The sequence below is a fragment of the Diceros bicornis genome, chromosome 8, assembly GCF_020826845.1.
Source record: "Diceros bicornis minor isolate mBicDic1 chromosome 8, mDicBic1.mat.cur, whole genome shotgun sequence".
In the NCBI taxonomy this organism is placed as follows: domain Eukaryota; kingdom Metazoa; phylum Chordata; class Mammalia; order Perissodactyla; family Rhinocerotidae; genus Diceros; species Diceros bicornis.
This window is the reverse complement of record NC_080747.1, coordinates 32,405,638-32,429,208: the sequence shown is the minus strand read 5'-3', so window position 1 is coordinate 32,429,208 and position 23,571 is coordinate 32,405,638. Positions and strand designations below refer to the sequence as shown.

General features: G+C 40.9%; 1 protein-coding gene across 1 annotated transcript in view; it reads right to left on the bottom strand.

Moving 5' to 3' along the window:
* Nucleotides 1-629: 629 nt before the first annotated feature.
* Nucleotides 630-23,571, bottom strand: part of KLB (klotho beta) — a 32,960-nt gene continuing 10,018 nt past the window's right edge. Inside the window, exons 2-5 of the mRNA XM_058546901.1 lie at nt 13,339-13,849; nt 11,280-11,548; nt 4,637-5,780; nt 630-1,418 (exon numbers count right to left, since the gene is read on the bottom strand). Coding sequence (XP_058402884.1) covers nt 1,030-1,418; nt 4,637-5,780; nt 11,280-11,548; nt 13,339-13,849 — 2,313 coding nt within the window. The 3' untranslated portion in view covers nt 630-1,029. The remainder of the gene's footprint in view (nt 1,419-4,636; nt 5,781-11,279; nt 11,549-13,338; nt 13,850-23,571) is intronic.

Below are 23,571 nucleotides of genomic sequence, written 5' to 3'. Positions count from 1 at the left end.
CAAAAATCAAGTGAGAAAGAGTGATGACGATTTGTCTTAAGAGGAAGTTGCTGTACCATGAGGTTGTGTGACTTCCCTGTCTTCATAGGCAGTTTGGTCCAGCTCTCTTTTTTTTTTTTTTTTAAAGATTTTATTATTTATTTTTCCCCAAAGCCCCAGTAGATAGTTGTGTGTCATAGCTGCACATCCTTCTAGTTGCTGTATGTGGGACGCGGCCTCAGCATGGCCGGAGAAGCGGTGCGTCCCCAGGATCCGAACCCAGGTCGCCAGCAGTGGAGCGCGCACACTTAACCGCTAGGCCACGGGGCTGGCCCAAGTCCAGCTCTCTTTAATCTTAGTCCTCTGATCTTTTCGTGAGATTAGTTATGGAAGTTACATGTTATTTTTTTCAAATAAGATCTGATAAAAGGAGAAACCTCACAAATTAGACGTTTTATAAATACTTGATAACTCTTATTTCTATTGAGAAAAACTAAGGGATTGATGTGCTTAAGAGTCTATGCTGTAACTGGCTATAGACAAGCACTACTTACCCCATTGTGTTTTTTCTTTCCATTTGAGAACCACCCTGACGTAAAGCACCTTGTTAGAAGTGACAGAATATATCACTGACCAGTGTTAAGAAGAGTTTTAAATCTCTACTATGGAGTCTAACAAAACAAAGTTGCACTTGTTCAAAACAATTTCATTTATCATAAGTTGCTATTGATATTTATAGAAGAAAGCAAGAGAAGAATGATGGAAAACAGCTCATCAAACTTAATGTAGCAATGTATCAGATAATCCTCATAGCTTACTGTCTAAATGAAGGCCTATCTTCAGATCCAAGAACTGAATTCACGACGTCAACACCTAAGGGAAAATTAATTTGAATCACACAGCAGAGACATTGATTGTCATTACCGTGGCTACCATTAATATCTCAAATTGTCTTCTCTCTACAATATAGGTATATCTTCTGTGTTACCAGTATATGGAACTGGAGTGAATTTTTAAACTTTGTATTGTGCAGACAGAAATAGGATCAGTTTAGCTAAGAACTCGCTTATGGCCATTTTTTAATGGTATGTGTTGTAAGTTCTTTGCTTTCCAAAATTTTCTTCTCTTCCGCTTATGAAAAATGGTAATTGATAGAAGTAGAACCAGCGTGGAGAAGAAGCAACAACCGAAGAATATCAGTGGTTTCTTCTGCACAAGAAATAAGCAGGCAATACACTCTGTGTTCCTTTGAGTCTGATTGCATCTAGGACTGCTGTTCTCAGATGGGAAGCCACTGTTGCTGACCAGTTTGTTGTAAAACTGAATTGAGGATTTAGCTTTGAAATCAGATGTGAAGAATCCAAATCTGGGTTTAGATTTTTCTTCAGTCAATTTGAATGCGTAATAGCCTTTGATTTTGACTTTGTCAATAAGGTATGCTGAAAAATACCAGAAATGGACATTATTAATCACAAATGGACTATAAAATATCTTTTTTTTTTTAATTTTTTTTCCCCCCAAAGCCCCAGTAGATAGTTGTATGTCATAGGGGCACATCCTTCTAGTTGCTGTACGTGGGACGCGGCCTCAGCATGGCCGGAGAAGCGGTACATCGGTGCACGCCCGGGATCCGAACCCGGGCTGCCAGCAGCGGAGCGCGCGCACTTAACCGCTAAGCCACAGGGTCGGCCCTATAAAATATCTTTGAATAAGCATTTAGTTTTCATTGAAACAAGCTAAACTCATGCCCATAAAAAAAGGTGGTGATTTTCATTAAAGGATTTTTGGACATTCTTTTATGACTGATATAAAGCAGAAAGTGAAAATATGTGTAATAATAATTTTATTTAAAAAGAAATTTGAAGAAAAACTTTGATCCATAAATAATACAAAAATGCCTTGTGGGAAAAGCAGATTTAAGAATTGGAGCCATTAAGGTAAAAGGACTTATTATCAATTTTGTTTGTAGGGTCATAAGCAGAAAAATCTTGCCTGTCTGGCGGGATTCCAAACGTTAAATGTGCCCTTGGTGCTGCCCAACAACCACACTTGGTTTCCGCTGGTCACTCATTCTCACTCTCCTACTGGACTGTTTCACACCTCTCTGTCCTCAAACTTACAGCACCTCCTCTGTCATTCTTGCTTTGAAGTGATGACCTTCCTGCCTACTTCAGTGAAAAACTGAAGCACTCGGAAACTTCTTGAATCTCCCACAATCACATCTACCCACCTGCTGCATCTGCGCTCCTATATTCCGCCTTCTTTCCTGTTACTGTGGATGATTCCTCCACTTACACACTAAGTTTATTCTCTCTTGTCCACTCAAGGACATTGCTCCATCTGTTCTCGCCTCTTTTCTCGTGTCTTAATTTTCCCTCACTATCGGATCATTTCCATGTAAACGTGTAACTTCTGGTATCTTAATAAGCAAAAACAGCAACCTCCCTTAATTGCACATCCTCTTCTATTTATCTTTTAAAGATTTTATTTATTTATTTATTTTCCCCCAAAGCCCCAGTAGATAGTTGTATGTCATAGCTGCACATCCTTCTAGTTGCTGTATGTGGGACACGGCCTCAGCATGGCCGGAGAAGTGGTGCGTCGGTGCGCGCCCAGGATCTGAACCCAGGCCGCCAGCAGCGGAGCGCGCGCACTTAACCGCTAAGCCTCGGGGCCGGCCCTATTTATCTTTTAAAGCACTGGCTCCCATGCAGTCTTTTTTTACTGGTTTCTCATCTCTCTGACCTCTGAATATTAAAGTGTCCCAGGGCTCAGCCCTCTTCTCTGTGCTTGCTCCCTTAGGGATCTCATCCAGGCTTATTAAATACCATCCATTTGCTCTTGACTCCCAAATTTGTATCTCAGCCCCAGAGCTCTCCTCTGTGAACTTGAGACTCATATCCATTAGGCTACTTGACATCTCTAATTGGACATCTAATAGACATCTCAAACTTAACCTGTGCAACACCAAACAACTCATCTCCAAACATGTGTTCCTACCAGTCTCCCCCAACCTGGTAAATGGCCACTCATCCTTACAGTTACTCAAGCCAAAATTTGGGATCATTTTTCACTCTTTTCTCTCACACCCCACATCCAATTCTGTTGACTTTACCTTCAAAATACATCCAGAATTAGCCACTTCTCCCCATCTCCACTCTTAATAACCTGATCCAATCCACCACAATCTCTTACCTAGACTAGTGGAACTCAGTTTTTGTTCTTGCTTCTTTACACTGTATTCATAAAAGAGTAGCTAGAGTGATTCTTTTAAAGTGTAAGTTAGATCATGTCACCCTTCTGTTTAAAACCTTCCAGAACCTTCCTACCTCAGAGTAAGAGCCACAGTTCTTAAATGGCCTACTAAACCCTACCTGATCTGCCTCTTCCCTTAAGTACTTGATCTCATCTTCTATTACTTTCTCCCTTGCTCATTCTTCTCCAGCCACTCTGACCTCCTTCCTAAACCTCAAACAGGACAGGCTTGCTCCATTAGGGTTTTTGCATTTGCTATTCTCTCATCTGGAACACTCTTTTTAGGTAACTGCACAGGTTTGCTGCCTCACTTCTCTAGATCTTTGAAGAGTTCCCTAATCACTCTATTATAGAATTGTAACCTCTCTCCTATCCTCCACCCCTGGGCAACCCTCTTCTCTGCTGTTTTTTCTGCATAGACTTTTGCACCTCTGACATGCTGTATCTTACTTATCTATATATTTGTTGACCCTTATCCCACAAAAATGTAGGCTCCACAAGGACAGTAATCTTTATTTCATTCAGTGGTGATACAGTGCCCAGAACAGTTTTTGCCCATATTAGGTGCTCAATAAACGTTTGTCAAATGAGTAAATTTCTGGAAATTTTTTGCTCCTTCAACAAATAGATCATGAAAGTTTAAAAATGAGATTAAAAAAATGATAATAGCCAATGCTGGGAAATGTCTATGAAATAAGTACTCTCAAACACTGCTGTTTATAATATTTGGCCCCATAATTCCATACTGGGCAGTCCATCTAAGGAGATACTCAGAAATTAAGACAAAAATTTATATACAAAGATACCTATTTTTTTAGTAAAAAAAAAAAAAAGAACGAACCTAAATATCAAACAGGTATGGTTAAGTACATGGAGATACATCCATATGAAGAGATATTAACCAACCATTAAAATAACGTTAAAAGGAACTTTTAATGACATGGAACACATTTATAATGTGATATTAAGAAAAAAATTGGAGGGCCGGCCTGTGGCCTAGCAGTTAAGTACAGCTCGATCTGCTTTGGCAGCGGGGTTTGGATCTCTGGCGCAGACCTACACCACTTGTCAAGTCATGTTGTGGCAGCCACTCATATAAACTGGAAGAAGATTGGCATAGATGTTAGCTCAGAGCGAATCTTCCTTACCAAAAAAAAAAGTTAGATATAAGACTTATTATAGCATGAGCTCAATTGTATTAAAAATGTCTAGCAAGCACAAGTCTAGGTGCTTGTTTTGGAGTGAGATTTAAGGTGTTTGTTTTTTAAATACTTTTCTACCTTGCCAAATTTTCCATAATGAGCTGACGCTGTCACTGATGAGCCTGCTCCCCTCATTCTTTTGTTCATGTTAGCTAGGAATGTCATACGTCGCTGTATCTGAAATGGCCCCCGAACCTCACCTTTCAAAGCCTCCTGAACGTATTTCTCTAAGTAGTATTTTCGGAGTTCATCATTTTCCAGAGACTGGTCATCGATGCCACTGGCCGTGATGTAAACATCCACGTCTCCGTAGTTCCTCTGGATCCAGCTCAGCACCTTCCGCTCTCCCCAGGGCATCACGGCCAGGCGGCTGGGGGAGCTCAGGCAGGTGATGTCCTGCAGAAACTGGACGTCCCTGTCGGCGTCGTAGCTGCTGCCGTTCTGGCGCGCGTGCATCACGAACCTGGTGGTGAAGTGGTTCAGGGCGTAAAAGTCGGCCGCGCCCTTGACCAGCCTGCTCTCCTCCTCGGTGAACTGAGGCAGCGTGGAGCGCGAGAGCCCTTCCCTGTTCTTGAAGGCGAGGTACTCCTTCATGGCCCGCGGGTAGTCCCCGGTCTTGAAGAGGGGTTCTGCGAACCAGGCGATTTCGAACTGGAGGAAGCGCTCGGCCGCCTCCCAGTGCGAGTCGGCGTAGGGGTTGGCGGGTTCCGCCCAATCCGAGTGCAGGGACAGCGACACGGCCCCGCGCTGCGCAGGCCTGTACTGCCCGTCGTAGAGGTGCCAGACCCGGGCGTGGGCGATCAGCAGGTTGTGGGCTGCCCTGTAGGTGTCGTTACTGGTGCGCCCGTAGATGTCACTCAGCCGGTTGGGCTCGTTGATGGTGATCCAGAGCTTCACCAGGTCCCCCAGCTCCTGGAAGCACAGCCCGGCGTAGTCCAGGAAGGCCTGGGCCGTGGACGGGTTCAGCCATCCCCCGCTTTGCAGCAGAGGCGTGGGGAGGCCTAGGTGGGCGTGGGTCGGATAGTACAACGTGACCATCGGGGAGATGTTGAGCTTCAGTCCCTCACTGACCACACACCTGTAGTACCTCAGAGCTTGTCGGTTAACCATGGACAGGTTGCCAGTGGGAAGGATTGAGGGCCAGTCCAGAGCAAACCTGTAGTGGGTGACTTTCATTCTTGCCAACATCTCAAGTTGTCTTTTGATGCTGACAAAATCTGTGCATTGAGCTGGCCGCGTTCTCAGCCTCACTCCTTCCACGCGGTGCAACAGTCTGTTGCCCGTCACGTTCCACACATACAGGTGAGGATCGCTGAACTGCGGGGAGGAAGCCACGGACTCGGGCTGTGAAAAACAAGCACGTTCAGGTAAAGCACACCCGGCAGACAGGCTCTGAGCGTACGTCGTCTGAGAGGAAGAAGGGCCTGATCTTATTTTGCTTTTCACTGACAACAGAGAAAATAAACGACGCATATGTCCTTCATAACGACCTGTGTGTTCCTGCTGTTCTCTTGGTGATGTCAAAGAAAAGGCCTGATGGATTATCCTGCCTTCCAGCCCTTGAAATTTCCCAAGGAGACCAGAAAGTGTAGGGAAGGAACCACACCCAGGGCTTGGCTTGGAAAACAAACATTTTTTCAGAAAATGCCAAGAAGCTGTTTTACAGTTCGTTTGTCCTAAAAACCCACGTTATATAGTAGGGTCAGGTGTGATTCTGTTCAAATGCCTCGGGAAATTGGCTTGGTACCCTCAGTTAGAAGGAATCACAAAAGATGGACCTTTCAAACTCAGCCATAAATTGAAGGCAAAGTTAAAATTCCAGTTGTAGCGGATTTCACTGAGACCAGTGCTTGGGGTTAGAGGAGGCAGCCACAGTTCCTAAAAGAGGCCAGTGGGATGGGGTAGGGAAAGACCCCTTGCATTTGCTGAGTGCAACTCTCTAACATCTCCTATTTGAAAAGTCCAAGTGACATCACATGTGCATCATTATGTTCTCCCCCACCCGTGTGCCTGTGAGAACATGTCATTTATGTACCCAGGGGGAGAGTACGGAACACGGTCTTTACGCAAGGTACTTGGATTATGAGTGAAAAGGACAGTAAAATACCTCCTAGAAACTCCCAAGTTGACTCTTGGATTTGATGGTGTCTCATTCCCTGCCCCTCCACCAAGAAGACAGCCCTGGGCTCCTGTTCTAATTCTGTCCTTTTGAAACTTAGGCTTGGCAACTCTATATAGTGACAGAGCAATCTCACCCCCTTCACAGGTGTGCTGTGAGGTGTCAATGACTCTGGAAAAGTGCTCTGTCAACTCTAAAGCACTCTACAAACATAAGGTAGCCATGACTCGGGTTTAATTTTCCCTGGTTGCAATAATTGCCTGCTTGAGTCTAAATTAAAATAGGAAAGGGCTCAAGAAAAACATTTCCAAATTCAAGATTAATAAGAGAAAGTAAAAATTCTGTCCTTGTTTTAAAGTACTTTTTCTTTTCATGACTGAATTTAAATGCACCTGGGAAAAATGATAATTAACCTTTGGTAAATATTTTCCCTCTAATTGTTTTCTCGTGTGTCATCTTTCATCGTCTAATTACAAAACCATATCACTACCCACTTGCCATCTGCCAACCAGTTATCTAGAACATTAAACTGAAAGAACATTGATCAGGTGAGCATGAAGTTAAATCTGTATATAATTATTTGAGTAAAATCCTCCTGGCTTAGATGGCCAGTTTCAGTGTTTTGAAACCTCAGAGCGTCATGGTTTTGAAAGGATGTTTACAAAGGGCAATCTTGCCATAAGGGAAGGCAGGATGAAATGAACAGCTTTCTTACTTTTAAAAACCTCCAGAAAGCATTAACCTTAGCAAGTGGGTGTGATTAATTTGCTAAGAGATCTATTAAAGATAATGTACCTTGCTCCCAGAGCTTGGTTCTAAAATTCTATTCCCCACTAAAAGGATCCTGGGCTCCTTGGAGGAATGGCTTTTTTCCAGGTCTGGGGCAGGAAAAGAATGAGGTGATGCTGGTACATCTTGTGCCATAAAAATAAGGAAGTGCTTAAAAACTCAAAGAGAAATGTCAAAAAGACACAGGAGCAGCTTGAAGGAGTCCCACTGGCCAAATTTGAGATAATTTGAGCATCAAACACATAATGAAACAATGACAACAATGAATTATAACATTAAATTTAAAAGAATCACCTAACAAATGTAGAAGGAATAATCTAGTTAGAAATTCACCATTTTGTAATCTACAAAGTAATAATTCAGGCAAGGTTTAGGAATCAATGTTAAGACCATTGGGTGAAATGTTGTTGGGGAATAGGAAATTTATACAGTCTCATCTGTATCATCATGAGATTACTTCTTTTTTTTTTTAAAGATTTTTTTTTTTTTTTTGGCGGGGGAAGATTTGCCCTAAGCTAACATCTGTTGCCGATCTTCCTCCTTTTTTCCCCTGCAAAGCCCCAGTACATAGTTGTGTGTAGTTGTAACTTCCTCTAGTTCTTCAGTGTGAGCCACTGCCACAGCATGGCTACTGACAGATGAGTGGTGTGGTTCCGCATCCAGGAACTGAATCTGGGCCACAGAAGCTGTGTGTGTGAAACTTTAACCACTAGGCCATCAGGGCTGGCTCTCAGATTAATTTTTAATTACAAATGGAAAAGGTACCTTTAAATTAAGAGATCTGGCAAATGCCACCTTAACCAAGAAATCTGGTGGCTACTTCAACTAATAGTTTCAGTAATGAAACAAACTGACATCATGTGCCACCTGATGTGATGTATTGGGAAACATGCAACATCATCTATGTAATTTTATTTCCAGAAATGGTTAACTGAATCGAATAAAGAAAAAATCAGAGAAATCCTGAGATGCAATCCTGATAAATAACTGGCCTGAACTCTTCGAAAATGTCAATACCGTGAGGTTGGGGGGATTGTTCTGAATTAAAGGAGGCTAACAATACATGACAACAAATGTGTGATCCTTGTTTGTGATCGAAATTTTTTTTTAATCTATAAAGGACATTTAGGAAAGTTTGAATGTAGATTGTATGTTACATGATATTGAATCAATATTAAATTTTCTGGGTATGATAATATTATAATGAGATAGGAGAATGTCCTTGTTCTTAGGAGACACATGCTGAAATATTTTGGGGTGAAGTGTAATGATGTCTGCAACTTTTCAATGGTTCATAAAAGAGAGACAAATAAAGCAAATGTGGCAACATATTAACAATTGCTCCATCTTGATGAAGGAAATATAGATGTTTATTGTACTAGTTTGAAATTTTTCTTTTTTTTTTTGGTGAGGAAGATTGTCCATGAGCTAACATCTGTGCCAGTCTTCCTCTATTTAGTATGAGGGACGCCACCACAGCATGGCTTGATGAGCAGTGTGTAGGTTTGTGCCTGGGATCTGAACCCGCAAACACAGGGCTGCCAAAGCAGAGCGTGTGAACTTAACCACTACAGCACTGGTCTGGCCCCTGAAAATTTTCAAAACAAAATGTTCGAGGAGAAAAGAGTGCTAAGAGGCTGGGAGAAAATAAGATAGGGATGTGTGTAGGTAGGCATAGTAATATTTTTTAAATGTTACTTTCATTTTCTCAGTCTTCCTATGGAAGACATCTGGTTTTTTTTGCCTCTACAACATCTATTCATATATCCTCTGGCTTATTTTTCAAAAAGCACCCTAATTTTTTTTTGGCAAAAAATTAATCCTCACTCTTAGCCCAAATTCAAGGGAAGCTGACTCCCTGCAGGGCTCCAGGTGTGAGCATGAAACTCAGACCCGGTGATTATAGAATTACTTTCCCCTGACCCAAGTGAGGAGCTCTTGCTCCCAGGAGCAGGAGTAGGGTCCTCACAATAGGGCAGACATTCACAGTGTCAATCAATGGGGAATAGATGGGACTTCAGATGAAGAAGGAACTTGCAGGTTGGGTCACATACAGGCAGGAACTGTTATCTCTCCTGGGATCTCTCTTTGCCGGTTCTGGAATTCTGGAAAATATAAACCCACTTGAAGTGGTAGGGAAAAGATGGCCTGCCGATGCCATGTGGAGGAGGAGATAGGAACTGGGTAAGTTGCTGGCTCTGTAGGGGCCACAAGCTGAAGATAAGTCAGTGTGTTTACATTACTATCTGTATTTTTTCCCCTATTATCAACTCTGAGACTTTACTAAAGTCTTGTTTAAATATCGACAAGGGTTGAGATTTCATAGCCTGTGAACTTTGCCCACTCATGGTTTGAGGCCTTTTGTCTGGTCCCATCCCTTGTACATCTTGTTGTCTTTCCATACGCTTCTAGAACACAGGCAATAGTGTGGTACTGTGAGGTCTTATAGCATAGTGGTCAGGAAACAGACAGATGTGGGTAACTGGACAAGTTATGTAACCTCTCTAAACTTCAGTTTCTTTGCCTGTAAAATGAGGGTTTTAAGATTAAGTAGACAGGATTCGCATAGAGACAGCAATTAAATGCTTGGCACATAATAATGGCTTAAAAATAGTTATTATTATTTTGGAAAGAGCACTGTGCATCTGGGGGCTTAAGGGTTGCCTGTTACAATTCTGCCACTATTGGTGTTACCTTGGGCAAGTCACTTAGGTCTTAGTTATCAATTGACGGGTCTCACTTTCACTTATTAAATGAAGGATTTGGAATAGGGAGGCTCTAAAGTCTCACCTGGCTCTAAAAGTTGACTTTATTCATTCACTATGCATTGAGCACCTGCATATGCCTGACACTGCTCTAGTAAGGCATACAGCAAGCAGCAGAGCTTCAAACATCTCCACCCTCGTGTGGAGAGAGTTTGCATTCTAGTAGGGGAAGACAGATGATAAATAAGAAAAATTGTAAAGAGGTTACCAAGGGCTGGGAGGTGGGGGAAATGGGGAGATCCTGGTCAGTGTACAAACTTCCAGTTATAAGATTAACAAGTTCTGGGGACCTAATGTACATCATGGTGACTATAGCTAATAATACTATATTGCATCATTGCAAGTTGCTGAGAGTAGATTTTAAATGTTCTCGCCACAAAAAAGAAATGGGAATTATGTGACGGTATGGAGGTAGTAGCTAATGCTATAGTGCTAATCATTTTGCAATATATACATGTATCAAATCAACACATTGTATACCTTAAGCTTGCAAAATGTTGCATGTCGATTATAGCTCAAAAAATATAAGCTGGATTAAAAAAAAGAAAAATGTGAAAAGTATGTAGTATGTTAGATAATGATGAATGCTATGTAGAAAAATAAAGCAGAAAAGGGGGAAGAGAGGTGATAGCGATGGGGTCATGATTTTTTCGAGTGGAGAGAAGCTTTATTGAGAAAGTGACATTTGAGTAAATATCTGAAGGCGAGGAATGAGACATGTGGGAAGGCCCTACTGGGATACAGAGACCTCATAAGGCAAATTACCCAAATCTATCAAATAACAGGAATCACTTAAATAAAGGGCCACTAATAATTTGCTTTTGGCAAAACAAAAATCTATAAAAAATTTTTTTCCTATAATTTTGACACTGCTGACAAATTCCTCTCCCAAAAATGACTGTAAGTTCCCTCAGACTGTATGCTCCTTGAGGGCAGCCTCTTCATCTCCATCACCAAGCATGAATTCTGGCACATGAAACGCTCTCAGGAAGCATTAATTCTTCTCTTCCTCTTCTTTCCTCTTTCCTTAACTTCCCTTCCTAACCTCCCAGTAATCATAATATTTGATATTGTCTGACAGCATTCTCTTAGCTGTCATTGAGTAAATGAAATAAAATATTGTGTACTATTTGCCCCCCTTCATAGTTAATTTTGTAAGTAGCCACTTACCTTAAGGACAGATTCAGTGACGCCCCAGGAGAAGTCACAGGGAAAATGACCCTGCACATCTGGTGTGGACTCTTTTAAAGTAAAACCATTTTCTTGTATGATCTGTTTATAGTAATGTGCTGAAGACTTTGGCTTTCTTTCTTTTTGTTTACTATTAAAATCCACATAAAATAATCCTCGGCGAGTGGTGTAAGCATCCTGCCATTCAAAGCCATCCAGGAGAGACCAGGCAGTGTAACCAAACACTCGTATTTCATCAAACCTTATTGCTGCACAGAGAAAAAAAAAAAGCAGAGATTTTGGAAGACTAAACACTCTGGTTCATGTTTACGACTTCACTAACAACGTGCCAGGGACAGCATGTTGTGAAACCAACCTTTTACCTATTTTGCAGGCCGATTATATCAAATACAAAATTCATGTTTATGCTTGAAAAGTGGCAGTTATTTTCATCCAGAATGACCCCCCCCCCGGCCAACAAGTGAATGACACAGTTAAAGGATCAAATTAAAAATATTCCTGAGAGTGTGCAAATCTGTGTCAGAAGGATGGAAATTTCCAGAACCCTTTGGGACCAATGCAGATGTCTGCTTGTGACCAAGAGTTTCTCATTTCAAGCTTGGGTTGGTTCCGATTTGTGAACAAACTATCCATTCTATGAAACTATCCTTAAGAGACTGAAAAATCAGCTTTGAGAATTAACATAAGTGAATGTAGATATAAGGAGGAGAATGAAGTACGGTGATGTGAGAGAACAAGACCTGACTGGGCCGAGGGGCAGGAGGTGGGAGGGCTCGCTCTTGCTCTACTATGCTCCTGGGAGGGTGATATTGGGCAAGTTTCTTGACCTCAGTTTCCTCATTTGTAAACAGAAAAGATTGGAAAAGATGATCTCTCAGGACCTTTCGAACTTTAAAACTCTAGTTCGTTAACTTTTAGGAATTGGGTAAAAACGAAATATGGAAATCAACAGCAGCAATAAAAGCAAACACCCAAATCAACCAGGAACCATTTTTCTTTTCTTATAAGCTTTCATTTCGCTCATCGAAATGCCTCATTTCTGCATTTTGGGGGTTTTATCACTGACATTCTTTCCCTAAAGGGTAGAAAATCCATGCCAAGAGATTCCAGTGAGATAAATATGTTTCAACAGGCCCTGGTTCTAGTCCCCTTTGGTGTTGCAGAGTCCTGAGGAGAGGTGGAATGGTAACATCTGGGGAATGACACCCCTTCTGCCCAAGTGCATGGCGTTTGGCCCAGGCCCTGCAGACAGAGTCCTGAGCTCTGAAGGCCCCCATGTGCGTGTGCCGTGGCTGGTCACGGCTCTGTTCCATGCTGCTCCTTCCTGCAGGTTGGGGCAGCAGGGTCTTGCTTTCCCTGAGGACCCTCCCTGAAGACTCTCCTGCAGAACCTGGGATTTTCCTCCAGTCTTGTGACTTCTAAAAAAGAGCTACAGACGTTTAGAAAGATTCGCTGAGAATTTCTGTATATTTGAGTGAAATGGAGCCCAATTCTGTAAGGGACTGAACCATCATAATTCGAGCTTGTCTTCTGCTTCATTATTTCAATTAGCCACCTGTAGATGTCACTACTTGAGTAATGGAAAAAGAATGAGAAGATAAGAAGGGGTCAAAGAAATATCTAGGAGCAATAGAAATTACTCGGCTTTGCCGTTCATGGCTCATTCTTTGTCTTCAGACGTTTGCATCACTTAGTCATGTAATAGAGTAAGAGGAACACCATTTCAAGAAAAGCTTTCAGCATCTTAGACTAAAGTACTACTGTTAGAAAACTTTGGACATATCTCTTTCACCATTATGTCCTTTTTAAAAGAATGAAACAGCATCTTGCTGCCAATTAAGGATGTATCTACAGCATAAATTTTTTTCTCAAACTTTTACTTAAAAAGGACGTGAGAGTAACATTAAAAAATTCTGTCAACATTGGGCAATATGAAAGCCCAACAACAAGAATAATTATATATTCGAAAGTGACTTTACATATCCTGTGGGATAAGTATTCAAAAAGTTTTTAAAAACTGAGCTAATGTGCAACCAACCTTGAAGAACTTGGTTGAGGAAATTCTTCATCATGTAGATGGCTGTGGTATCTTCTGTTTTCACGTGACTGTCCGTGAACCAGCCATTCTCAGCAATCAAGATTTGGGGGTTGCCATATTCCAGTTTAATCCAGTTTAGCACTTCTCTTAAATTGAGTGACAAATTTTGTCCCATTTTAGCCATGGTGTTCTGGGGCTTGAAATTGTTGGGTCCAAAGGAAAAAGCAAAGAAGTCAGCTGTGCCCCTCACCTCATTCTTCTCTGCTTCAGAGAAAAGGGGTAGAATGGAGAGCAACTTCTTTTTCATCACCTCTGGATAGTCGCCATCCCCATGGATGGGGTCGGCAAACCACCCGAGCACAGAAACCATGGATTGTTGGCACTTGAGTATATCCATCGTGTTTTCTGATCTGTTTGGTTCAATCCAGTGGGATCCCAACGTGATCGATAACCAACCCTTCTGATGTGGGCGGAAATTTATGTTGTAGTTATGCCAAACTTTCGAATGAGCCTAAGAAGAAAATATTATTAGTCTTTATTGTCCTTACTCACAGGGATTGTCACTTGGCTGGGGGAAGGTCTTTCGCGGACAAATGAATGAAGGATAGGGGGATGCAAGGGAGAGCTGCCAGGGAGCCCTGATGACCTCAAAGTCTGCTTTCTGTCCACTTCTGTGCTTCCAAGCTAAAGCCTCTCCTATAGGATTGCCAAGGGGCAGGCAGAGAGCCCTAGTCCTAGCTCCATCTTACTTCTCCTTTCCCTGGCTCCCTTCCCGGGCCCTCTTGGGGCTGGGTGCAGGTGAGATACTATGTCGATTATAGAGTTTCTTCCTCTATATAAAAAGACACAGAGCAGTGATCTTTCATTGTTTCACAAAACCTCCTTTAGGCCCTAACTTAAAAGTCCGGGCCCTCTTGGGGCTGGGTGCAGGTGAGATACTATGTCGATTATAGAGTTTCTTCCTCTATATAAAAAGACACAGAGCAGTGATCTTTCATTGTTTCACAAAACCTCCTTTAGGCCCTAACTTAAAAGTCCGGGATAATGCAGGCTCTAAATTCTGTAAATGGATAATGATAGAGCCCACCTCCTAGGCTTGTTGTGAGGCTTGAATGAATTAACGTATGTAAAGGGCCTTAGAACAGTGCCTGGCACAGAGTAGCCTCTTTATAATCCTTAGCTATTATTACTATCATCATAAAAGGGCGGCAGGCACTGCACAAAGCGGAAAACCAGTGGAAAGAATGTGAGCTTAGGGGTCAGCACACTTGGGCTTGAAGTTCAGGTACTTACTGCGGGGCCTTAGACAAGTTACTTAACCTTTCTGAAATCCTCAGCTGTAAAATGACGTTAACAATAATAATACCCTTTGTAAAGTTGTTAGATGTAGAGCTAATGTATATTTTAAATATGTAGCATAAATAGAGCACCTAGGAGGTACTGCCTAAAGATGGATGTTATTATTATTGGTCCTCCCCTAGTTTACATTTCCGGATGAGCTCTCTTATAACAGCTTCATGATCCTGTTCTATTTAATAGGTACTTACTGAGCACTTACTCAACTCCTGGCTTGCCCTGCCTTGAGGAGGCTAAATAAATGGCACAGGAACTTGCCCTCAGGAGCCAATAATCTTATTGGGAAAATAAGACTAACATGTGTGAGAAAGAAACATATAAATCGGCATAAAATAAGGTATTAAATGAAAAAATAACTAAAGCCAGAAAGCATGGTTCAGTTAAGGGCCACGAGCTATATTAGAAGGAGGAGTCAACATTAAGGACTGCAGTTAAGGATTTGAGGCTAGATAAATGCCCAAGGCCACTGCTCCGTCACAGCCAGCCATAGAACCAATCTTTGTCTGTGTCACAGCTACCCCTCTTCCCCCCAGCACCTGACTTGCTTGCCTCTTGTCGTCTCTTCCCAGGTCTTCCAATTTCTCTTCTATTTGGGTGTTTCTAAAACAAATGCACAAACCTTTACTATTTTTAACCCACAAAGTCTGCTTTCAGTTTTGCTCCTTAGCTTTTCTTTTGCTCATTAGAGATGTCTTATATTGGGTTGAATTATCTGAAAGTGCCTTTTTGTAGGTCAAAAACAATCAAATATGAGCGATGGTTCAAACCTAATAGACCCTGTGGACATCAAAAATGTCCCATAAATCCTGTTAGGATGGGGAAAGGTAGGCATTAATGTAAGAGGTGAGGATTCCACAGCTGATGTCTCCTTGCTTTATGGAAGAATAGCTAATTTAAATCATTCCCTGAAAGATTTTCTGAAGGAGTAGATGCCGGGAGGCATTACCTCTGTCTACTTGTCTTTGCTCAATTTTCATTGGAAGATCCTGGAACCATTTAGCATCCAAATGTTCCCAAAGATACTTAAGAATGCTCTCCTTTTAGAGAAGTGTTTAGGCTGTAGCCTCCTCCCTTGCCTTCAAGCTGAGGTTCCAGCTTCTGGAAGAAATCACAGAGGAGTCAGGGACTGACTCCGCCTTTAGTGGTCTCAGCCACTCTTTCTGGGCTTTTCTGGGGCTGGAATCACAATGGAAAGTCTTGAGAACTGCTTTTTTTCTGATTTGAAACAAAAGCAATCATGCATTACAAGAATTCAAAGGGGACACTCTTTGCTTTCTAACTGGTCACTTAATCCTTTGGTAGCCTCAGTGCTTTCATCCGTAAAAGCTCCAGTGCTCAGTATGTCTCTTCAGGGCTGTCGTACAACCGTGATGTGTAAACTGTAACGCACTGAACACGTGTAAGATGCCAAGCCATAAACTAGCTGCCTTGCAAAAATATGCCATGAGACACTAAAGGGAGAGTGAGATGGAATCAGTATAAATTTATTGAACCAGTCCTAATAGGAATTAATCAGTCCTAATAGAAAAAAAAAGGAGGACAGAGTTTCTTTAAAATAGATGTTCTATTGCATATTTCAATGATTATACGAAAGATGACCTAAACTATGATAAAATCTTGGTTACATCAGCATTTTAATGACAAATAGGAGAGCTTAGAAGACAACCGACAGGTACCTTTGCAATACCTTTCCAAGCAAGCTTTCTGAATGTATTTATATGCATGTGTTGTCAAGCCCCAAGGTGACCTTCGGGTTCCCCAGTGTCTCTTTCACATTTGCTGCTATTTGCCTAGGCTATCAAGGTATCTAGGGTTATCTTTGCTCTGGGCTGAAGACCGCCTCTCCATTCTCAGGTAGAGAATGTGGGGAGGTTCTTTGTACAGCACATATGGTTATAATTTGTAACAAGGTAAAATGTATTGCTCCAAGATAGTGAATTTGACAGAAATCTTCATGAAACACGGATATCTATGTGGTGTCCTTTAGTTTGACACTTGTAAAGGAGGTCTGCTGGGAAAACTAAAATGAGATTGGTAGGAGAGTGTAACCTGGGCCCTGCAATCTTGCACAACAGTCATTCTGCGATTTTCCAAGGTTACGCTCTATCTTGTACAAGGCCATCTCCCTTTGGAATGATTGATTTAAGGGAGCTTCAACCTTTGTTCTTTAGATTCGGTAACTTAAAGGGGAAGTCAGCAGCTTTTCCTTTTTCAGCCAGCTATCAGGGCCTCATGTCAGAGACAGCCAGGGCCTAATATCTCATGCTGTTCCCTCCTCTAGTCTCATGGAGCAGCTTTCTTTGATGCTCCTGGAAGTCCAGACTCAGATAAGTTCTGTGGATGATAGGAAGCAAATAAGAAGTCTGGCATAACTTTAGAAACAAAGATGAAGAAGGGGTTCGAGGTCAGGAAGACATGGCAGGACACTGGTGGAAGGGAGTGCTGTGGAAGGCATGGGTTGCAGACAGAAGAATAAACCCAGCACATCATACGTGTCTGTATTTAAGGAACCTCCAATCATCTGTCAAAAGTTAAATTTCCAAATCTGTGCATGATTTTAGTCACTTTTGGCTGCAATATCTTCATATGAACTATAAACGGTTATTGTTAAGGCCATTTTATAAGGTATTAAATAAAAACTGTTAAAGAAAATTTATTTTATTTTATTATTTTATTTTATTTTATTTTAATTTTTTGTGAGGGAGATCAGCCCTGAGCTAATATCCGTGCTAATCCTCCTCTTTTTGCTGAGGAAGACCGGCTCTGAGCCAACATCTATTGCCAATCCTCCTCCTTTTTTTCTTCCCCAAAGCCCCAGTAGATAGTTGTATGTCATAGTTGCACATCCTTCTAGTTGCTGTATGTGGGACACGGCCTCAGCATGGCCGGAGAAGCGGTGTGTCGGTGTGCGCCCGGGATTCGAACCTGGGCCGCCAGTAGCAGAGCATGCGCACTTAACCGCTAAGTCACCAGGCTGGCCCAGAAAATTTATTTTAAAACTCCACAATCATAGTAAGCTGTTTTCATATTTCTGTGTTCCCTTCCAGCTTTTCCAAATATATTTCCCAGCTAAAATCAGTTTGAACTTTTTCCATGTTGTTTTTAGTCTCCATAATGATCTTAACAGTATAACTATTCACCAATTTGATGAAACATGATTTACTGTCATCTTTCTTTTGATAGAAATTAGCTTGTTTTTCTGTTTTTCTTCCTTCCTTCGTCCCCTCTCTCTTTCTTTCTTTTTTTCATGTCATAAATAATGTTATAATAACTAATTTGGTGCATATAGCTTTTAATTTGCTTACATTATTGCCTTTTGTTAATCTCAGGAGTGGGCTACCTATTTTTTAAATTGTTTTATGCTTCCAAATTGCTTTCCACACAATTTGCCATTGGTGTGAGTGTGCTTTGACCATCTGCTTCGAAACATTGATTGCTCTATTTGGGGAGAAATGGCCATCAAAACTGATATAAAGACACTATTCACCTACATGGTACTATAGGGGACAGGACCCAGGTCTTGAAAGCAGAAGACCCAGGCTCTACCACTGGCCCTGCTACTAAGTAGCTTTATGATCTTGGATAAATCTTTTCCCTCTCTGCAGCCTCAGTTCCCTCCTCCATTACACTGAGCTAAAAATAAACACTCTAGAGAATTTATGTGAAGATGGAATGAGGTAATATATGTGAAAACTTTTGAAAACTACACACATGTAAACTTGAAATACAGATCTTCCTCAGCTTACAATGGAGTTACATCCCTATAAACCCATCATAAGTTGAAAATATCGTAAATCGAAAACGCATTTAATACGCCTAACCTACTGAACATCATAGCTTAGCCTAGCCTACCTTAAATGTGCTCAGAACACTTACCTTAGCCTACAGTTGGGCAAAATCCTCTAACACAAAGCATATTTTATAGTAAAGTGTTGAATATCTCATGTAATTTACTGAATACTGTACTGAAAGTGAAAAACAGAATGGTTGGATGGGCACAGAATGGTTGTAAGTGTGTCAGCTGTGTACCCTCATGATGGTGTAGCTGGCTGGGAGCTGTGGCTCGTTGCCACTGCCCAGCACCACGAGAGAGTATCCTACCACATATCACTAGCCCGGGAGAAGATCAAAATTCAAAATTTGAGGTATGGTTTCTACTGAATGCCTATGGCTTTCTCACCATCATAAAGTCGAAAAATCAAAAGTCAAATCATCGTAAGTCTGTCCTTCAAAAGAGCAAGCTGAAAATAATTTAACTTGTGTAAAACGGTGGTCGGAAGTCTGTGTGGGCATGAAGAGCGTTCTGCAGATAGTTCTCCCTTACCCCTCGAGTTTCAGAGCTAACATGTTTGCCCTCATTTATTTTTTGTGGCTGATTGAGTTTTATTCATTGTCCATTTGGACTGGGATTAATTTCAGTTTGATTCATTTTTTTTCATCTACTCAGCATTCTTTACATTAGTATTAAGTTTTCTACTAATTACAATTGCTGCACTTCCCGATAATTTAACATTCATTCATTTATTCTGCATTCCACAAATATTTATGGGGTGCTTAAGGTATGTGAACTTTACTGTTCATTGCTAAAAAATTGTGGCTATTATTTCCTTAAAATATATATTATATGACTGTTTTTTCTTTTTCTTTTTTTAAATTTTTATTTCTTTCTTTTTCCCCCAAAGCCCCAGTAGATAGTTGTATGTCGTAGTTGCACATCCTTCTAGTTGCTGTATGTGGGACGCGGCCTCAGCATGGCGGGAGAAGCGGTGCGTCAGTGCACGCCCGGGATCTGAACCCGGGCCGCCAGTAGCGGAGCGTGTGCACCTAACCGCTAAGCCACGGGGCCGGCCTCATGACTGTTTTTTCTTTAAATTTTTTGGCAATATTGAAATTCTCTTGGAAACAGTATCTTACCCTCGTTATTCTTATGAGAGAATTTAAATATTAACAAAAGTTATCACCTTTCATAAAGAAAAATATCTTACTATTTTTAATGGTTCTAATTCATATTTTCATTTGAATGAATTTTCCTCCTATTTTCTTTTCAGTCATTGTATTTTCAAATTATTCTAACAAATCATTGATTGTTCTCAGTTTGTATAATTTCAGGATTTCCCCCTAGGAATCATGTAAAAACTAAGCTCTAATATATTCGTTCTTTCAAAATAATGGACCTAGTATTGTTATAGAATTCTAATTTCAATTATAATATTACTAAATTAAACTAATACCTGAGCCAGAATCTAAACCTGGCAACACAAAGGGAACAAGGTCTAGAATAAATTTCATAATTAATTAAATGAAGAAGTATCTGTGGGTTTCCCCAGGTATTAGAAGGGAGCTTAGAAGAAATCAATATTAGCAAATTGGTACTTTACTGAAGTTCAGGTCCCTTGCCCAAGGAGAATATTTGCATGCCGACTTTGCAGAGGGTGGAATGATACATATATATATACTTTTTTTGTGAGGAAGATTAGCTCTAAGCTAACATCTGTTGCCAATCCTCCTCTTTTTGCTGAGGAAGATTGGCCCTGGGCTAACATCTGTGCCCATCTTCCTCTACTTTATATGGGATGCCGCCACAATGTGGCTTGATAAATGATGCGTATGTCCACACCTGGGATTTGAACCTGTGAACCCTGGGCCGCCGAAGCGGAGCGTGCAAACTTAACCACTATGCTACTGGGCTGGCCCTGGAATGATATTTTAAGCTTTCTGTTATTATTACATTAACAATATGATCCTGTTAGTAATTTTTTCATGCAAGGCAACCGTATCTCAGAGTATAATTGAAGCTAAAATGGCCTGTGTTGGTGACTTGAAGCCTTTTCTCAGGACTTAGGGATGAAGAGTTAAAGATATTCAATATAGAAACCACTCTGGAAATTACGAATAATATAATTATTACAATAACAAAAACCAGACGTATCATTTTTGGGCCTGCAACAAAGGCAGATTCACCGTGAACCTAAGGAAGCCAAAGCTTCAGGGTCCCTAACTTGCACGGGTCCCTGTAAGTGTTTAGATGGGTTGGGAGCCAGGTTGTGATTGGAAGCATTTCTAGGTAAGTGTTTCTGATAAATTCCCCAAAGAGACTTGAGAAAAAAAGGAATCTGAATCTCCAAGACTACAGTAATTTGTTGTGATATTTTTCTCATCCTGAATAAATGTTCACTTTTGTACCAACTTTTGTGTCCATAATTTTGTATTTTTTTTCTTAAAGAGGGCTCCTAGATTGTAATAAGTCTCAGGCTCATGCAGTGTGGATCCACACCTGGCCTACGAGCTTCTTGAGTACAGGGACTTGATCTATTTTGTTCACAATTGTACATACAGATGTCTGGAGAAGAGCCGGGGATAGAATACTTGTTGAATGAATGCCCACTACAGATCAGCTAGTTTGCTGGTCACCTGACACACGTTGTTGATAATACAGTCTCTGCAAGGCAGATCTTATTTTTCGCATTTTAGAGAAGAAACTGAAGTTCACAGACGCTGGATAGCGGTAGAGTTACGATTTGAACTCAGGCCTCTCTAATCACTTTATCAAACCATCCTGCTTTCTATGTCCTGCCGGTTCTAAATTTTGAAGCTGTTGGGGAAAGGCCATTTGACGTGAACCACAACATACTGTCTTAAAATTATATTTTCTTTCTGCTGTACTTGGTTATTAAAATAAATAAATAGTCCTAGAATGAGGGTACTGTATCCCACTCTTGCATGCTGAGAGGAAAATATCTATGTATGTCTGGAATTCAAGACCACCTAGAAAGGTGATGAAGGGCCTGCCAGCAAATTTGAGGTGTTCAGAAAACCACGTCGTTGTCCAAGTGCCTAGCATAGCATGTAACATTTGTGTGTAATTCCCTGTGTCTCTTTGTTAGAACCAGCCATATTGGCATTGGATATTGTCCTCACTGGTATCAGAGGCTAAATGAACCCCTTGGGGAACGCTTCTACACTTGACTTTCTTGACTGAGGATGGTGATCTTTACACCATTGTCAATGTTAGACTGAAAGAGAAAGGGATGCTGTGCTTGCGTAGTGTTTAACACAGCGTCATCTTCAAACAAGTCATAATTAAATAGTCCTTAAAGATGAATGACTTTCATGATCAAATATAGCAGAATAGTGATTAAATTAGAGAACCATAGAAAATTAATAACCTAAATGCTAGGAAGAACTAACATGTTTCTAGTGCCAAATGTGCCGAGCCCAGTTCTAAGCCCTTTCCATGTCCTATCTTATTTAATCCTCATTTAAATCTCTCCAGGTAGGGACTATTATCATTCTCATTTAATTTTTATTTATTTATTTTTTCCCCCAAAGCCCCAGTAGATAGTTGTATGTCATAGTTGCACATCCTTCTAGTTGCTGTATGTGGGACACGGCCTCAGCACAGCCGGAGAAGCAGTGCATCTGTGTGCGCCTGGGATCTGAACCCCGGCCGCCAGCAGCGCACTTAACCGCTAAGCCACCGGGCCGGCCCTATCATTCTCATTTTAGAAGAGAGGAAACCAAGGGGTAGAGAGGTGAGGTAATTTGTCTAGTTTCATGAGCTAAGTCAAGCCCAGGCTGTATTGCTCCGAGTTCTGTGCTCTTGCCTGCTAACTAGAGGTAGAGGATAGACCTTAGAGGTCATTTGGTCTAATTTTTAAAAATTTTCCATTATAGATGAAGAAGCTGAAGCCCAAGAAATAAGTGACTTGCCCAAGGTCTCAGTGCAAAGCTAGAATTAGAACTAAGTCCTTTAGCTTTCTAGGTCACTGTCATCTCCAGGACATCATGCACATTAAATTACGTGCCTTTGAAACACACTTTCACATCTTAGACCCAAAGGTTATTGAACAGGCTGTGAAAATCTAGGAAGTATGTAACAGACATGTAACAAAAACAAGGGCCAGTCCACGGAGAAAGCCGTGTGACGGTGTTTGGGTGCCAAGAACACTCTATGAAAAGGCAGGCTGAGACTCTTGGCTCTGATTACATCTTTCTCCAGCCTCACCAGCTGGGGCACCACCTCAGCGCCCAATCAAACAGAGAGTGCATCAGCATTACCTTCTGTTATGTTTAATTTTCTTCTCTTCTAGAAATTATATGCATCAGCAAAAGCAAGTTTAGATAAATCATTTTTATTTATCTCTATCCTTCAACCCACGGCTATTATTTTATCCTTTTCTTCACTCTTTATTCATTTACACTAATTAATTGCTTAAATTCAAGTCTACAAACTCTTATTTAACAAAAACAAGGCACCTTGATAGGCATTTAGAAAAAACATTAACAAGATTGCTCCTGCTTTCAGATGATCTGTGACCTCTAATGGGAGAGAAAAGTACAGAAATAAGTAGAATAAGAACAGTATATTTCCATGTTTCAGTTAATCAGAAATGATAACCAAAGCTTAATGTAATAATATGATTCAAATTTCGTAAAAAAAAATGACTATATCTATGTGTTTATGTATGCATAGAAAAATATTTGGAGGTTGAGCAAGCTGCTAGCATTTGTTACCTCTGGGGCATGGGGGTAGGGAGTAAGAAAAGAGGAGACCTTTCATTTTCAACTTCATGTCTTTCTGTATTGTTTGACTGTTTTGCAGTAAAAATGCATTATTCTGTCATTTTAAAAAGTCAAGAGAATGGGTTGAAACAGATGGTTTCTGTCAGTGAATTTAATTGCTCTATGCTATTACTCTTTAGTCTCTCCAAAGTTCCAAAAATCTCAAAGGAAAAAACAGAAACTTAAATAAAAAGTTCAGTTATTCTAGATTTCATTATATATTAAAGAACGTTTTTTTGCTCCACGATAATATGTTGATATTCAAAGGTAAAAGGAGGAGACATACAACATAGACATGATTAACATGAGAGAAGA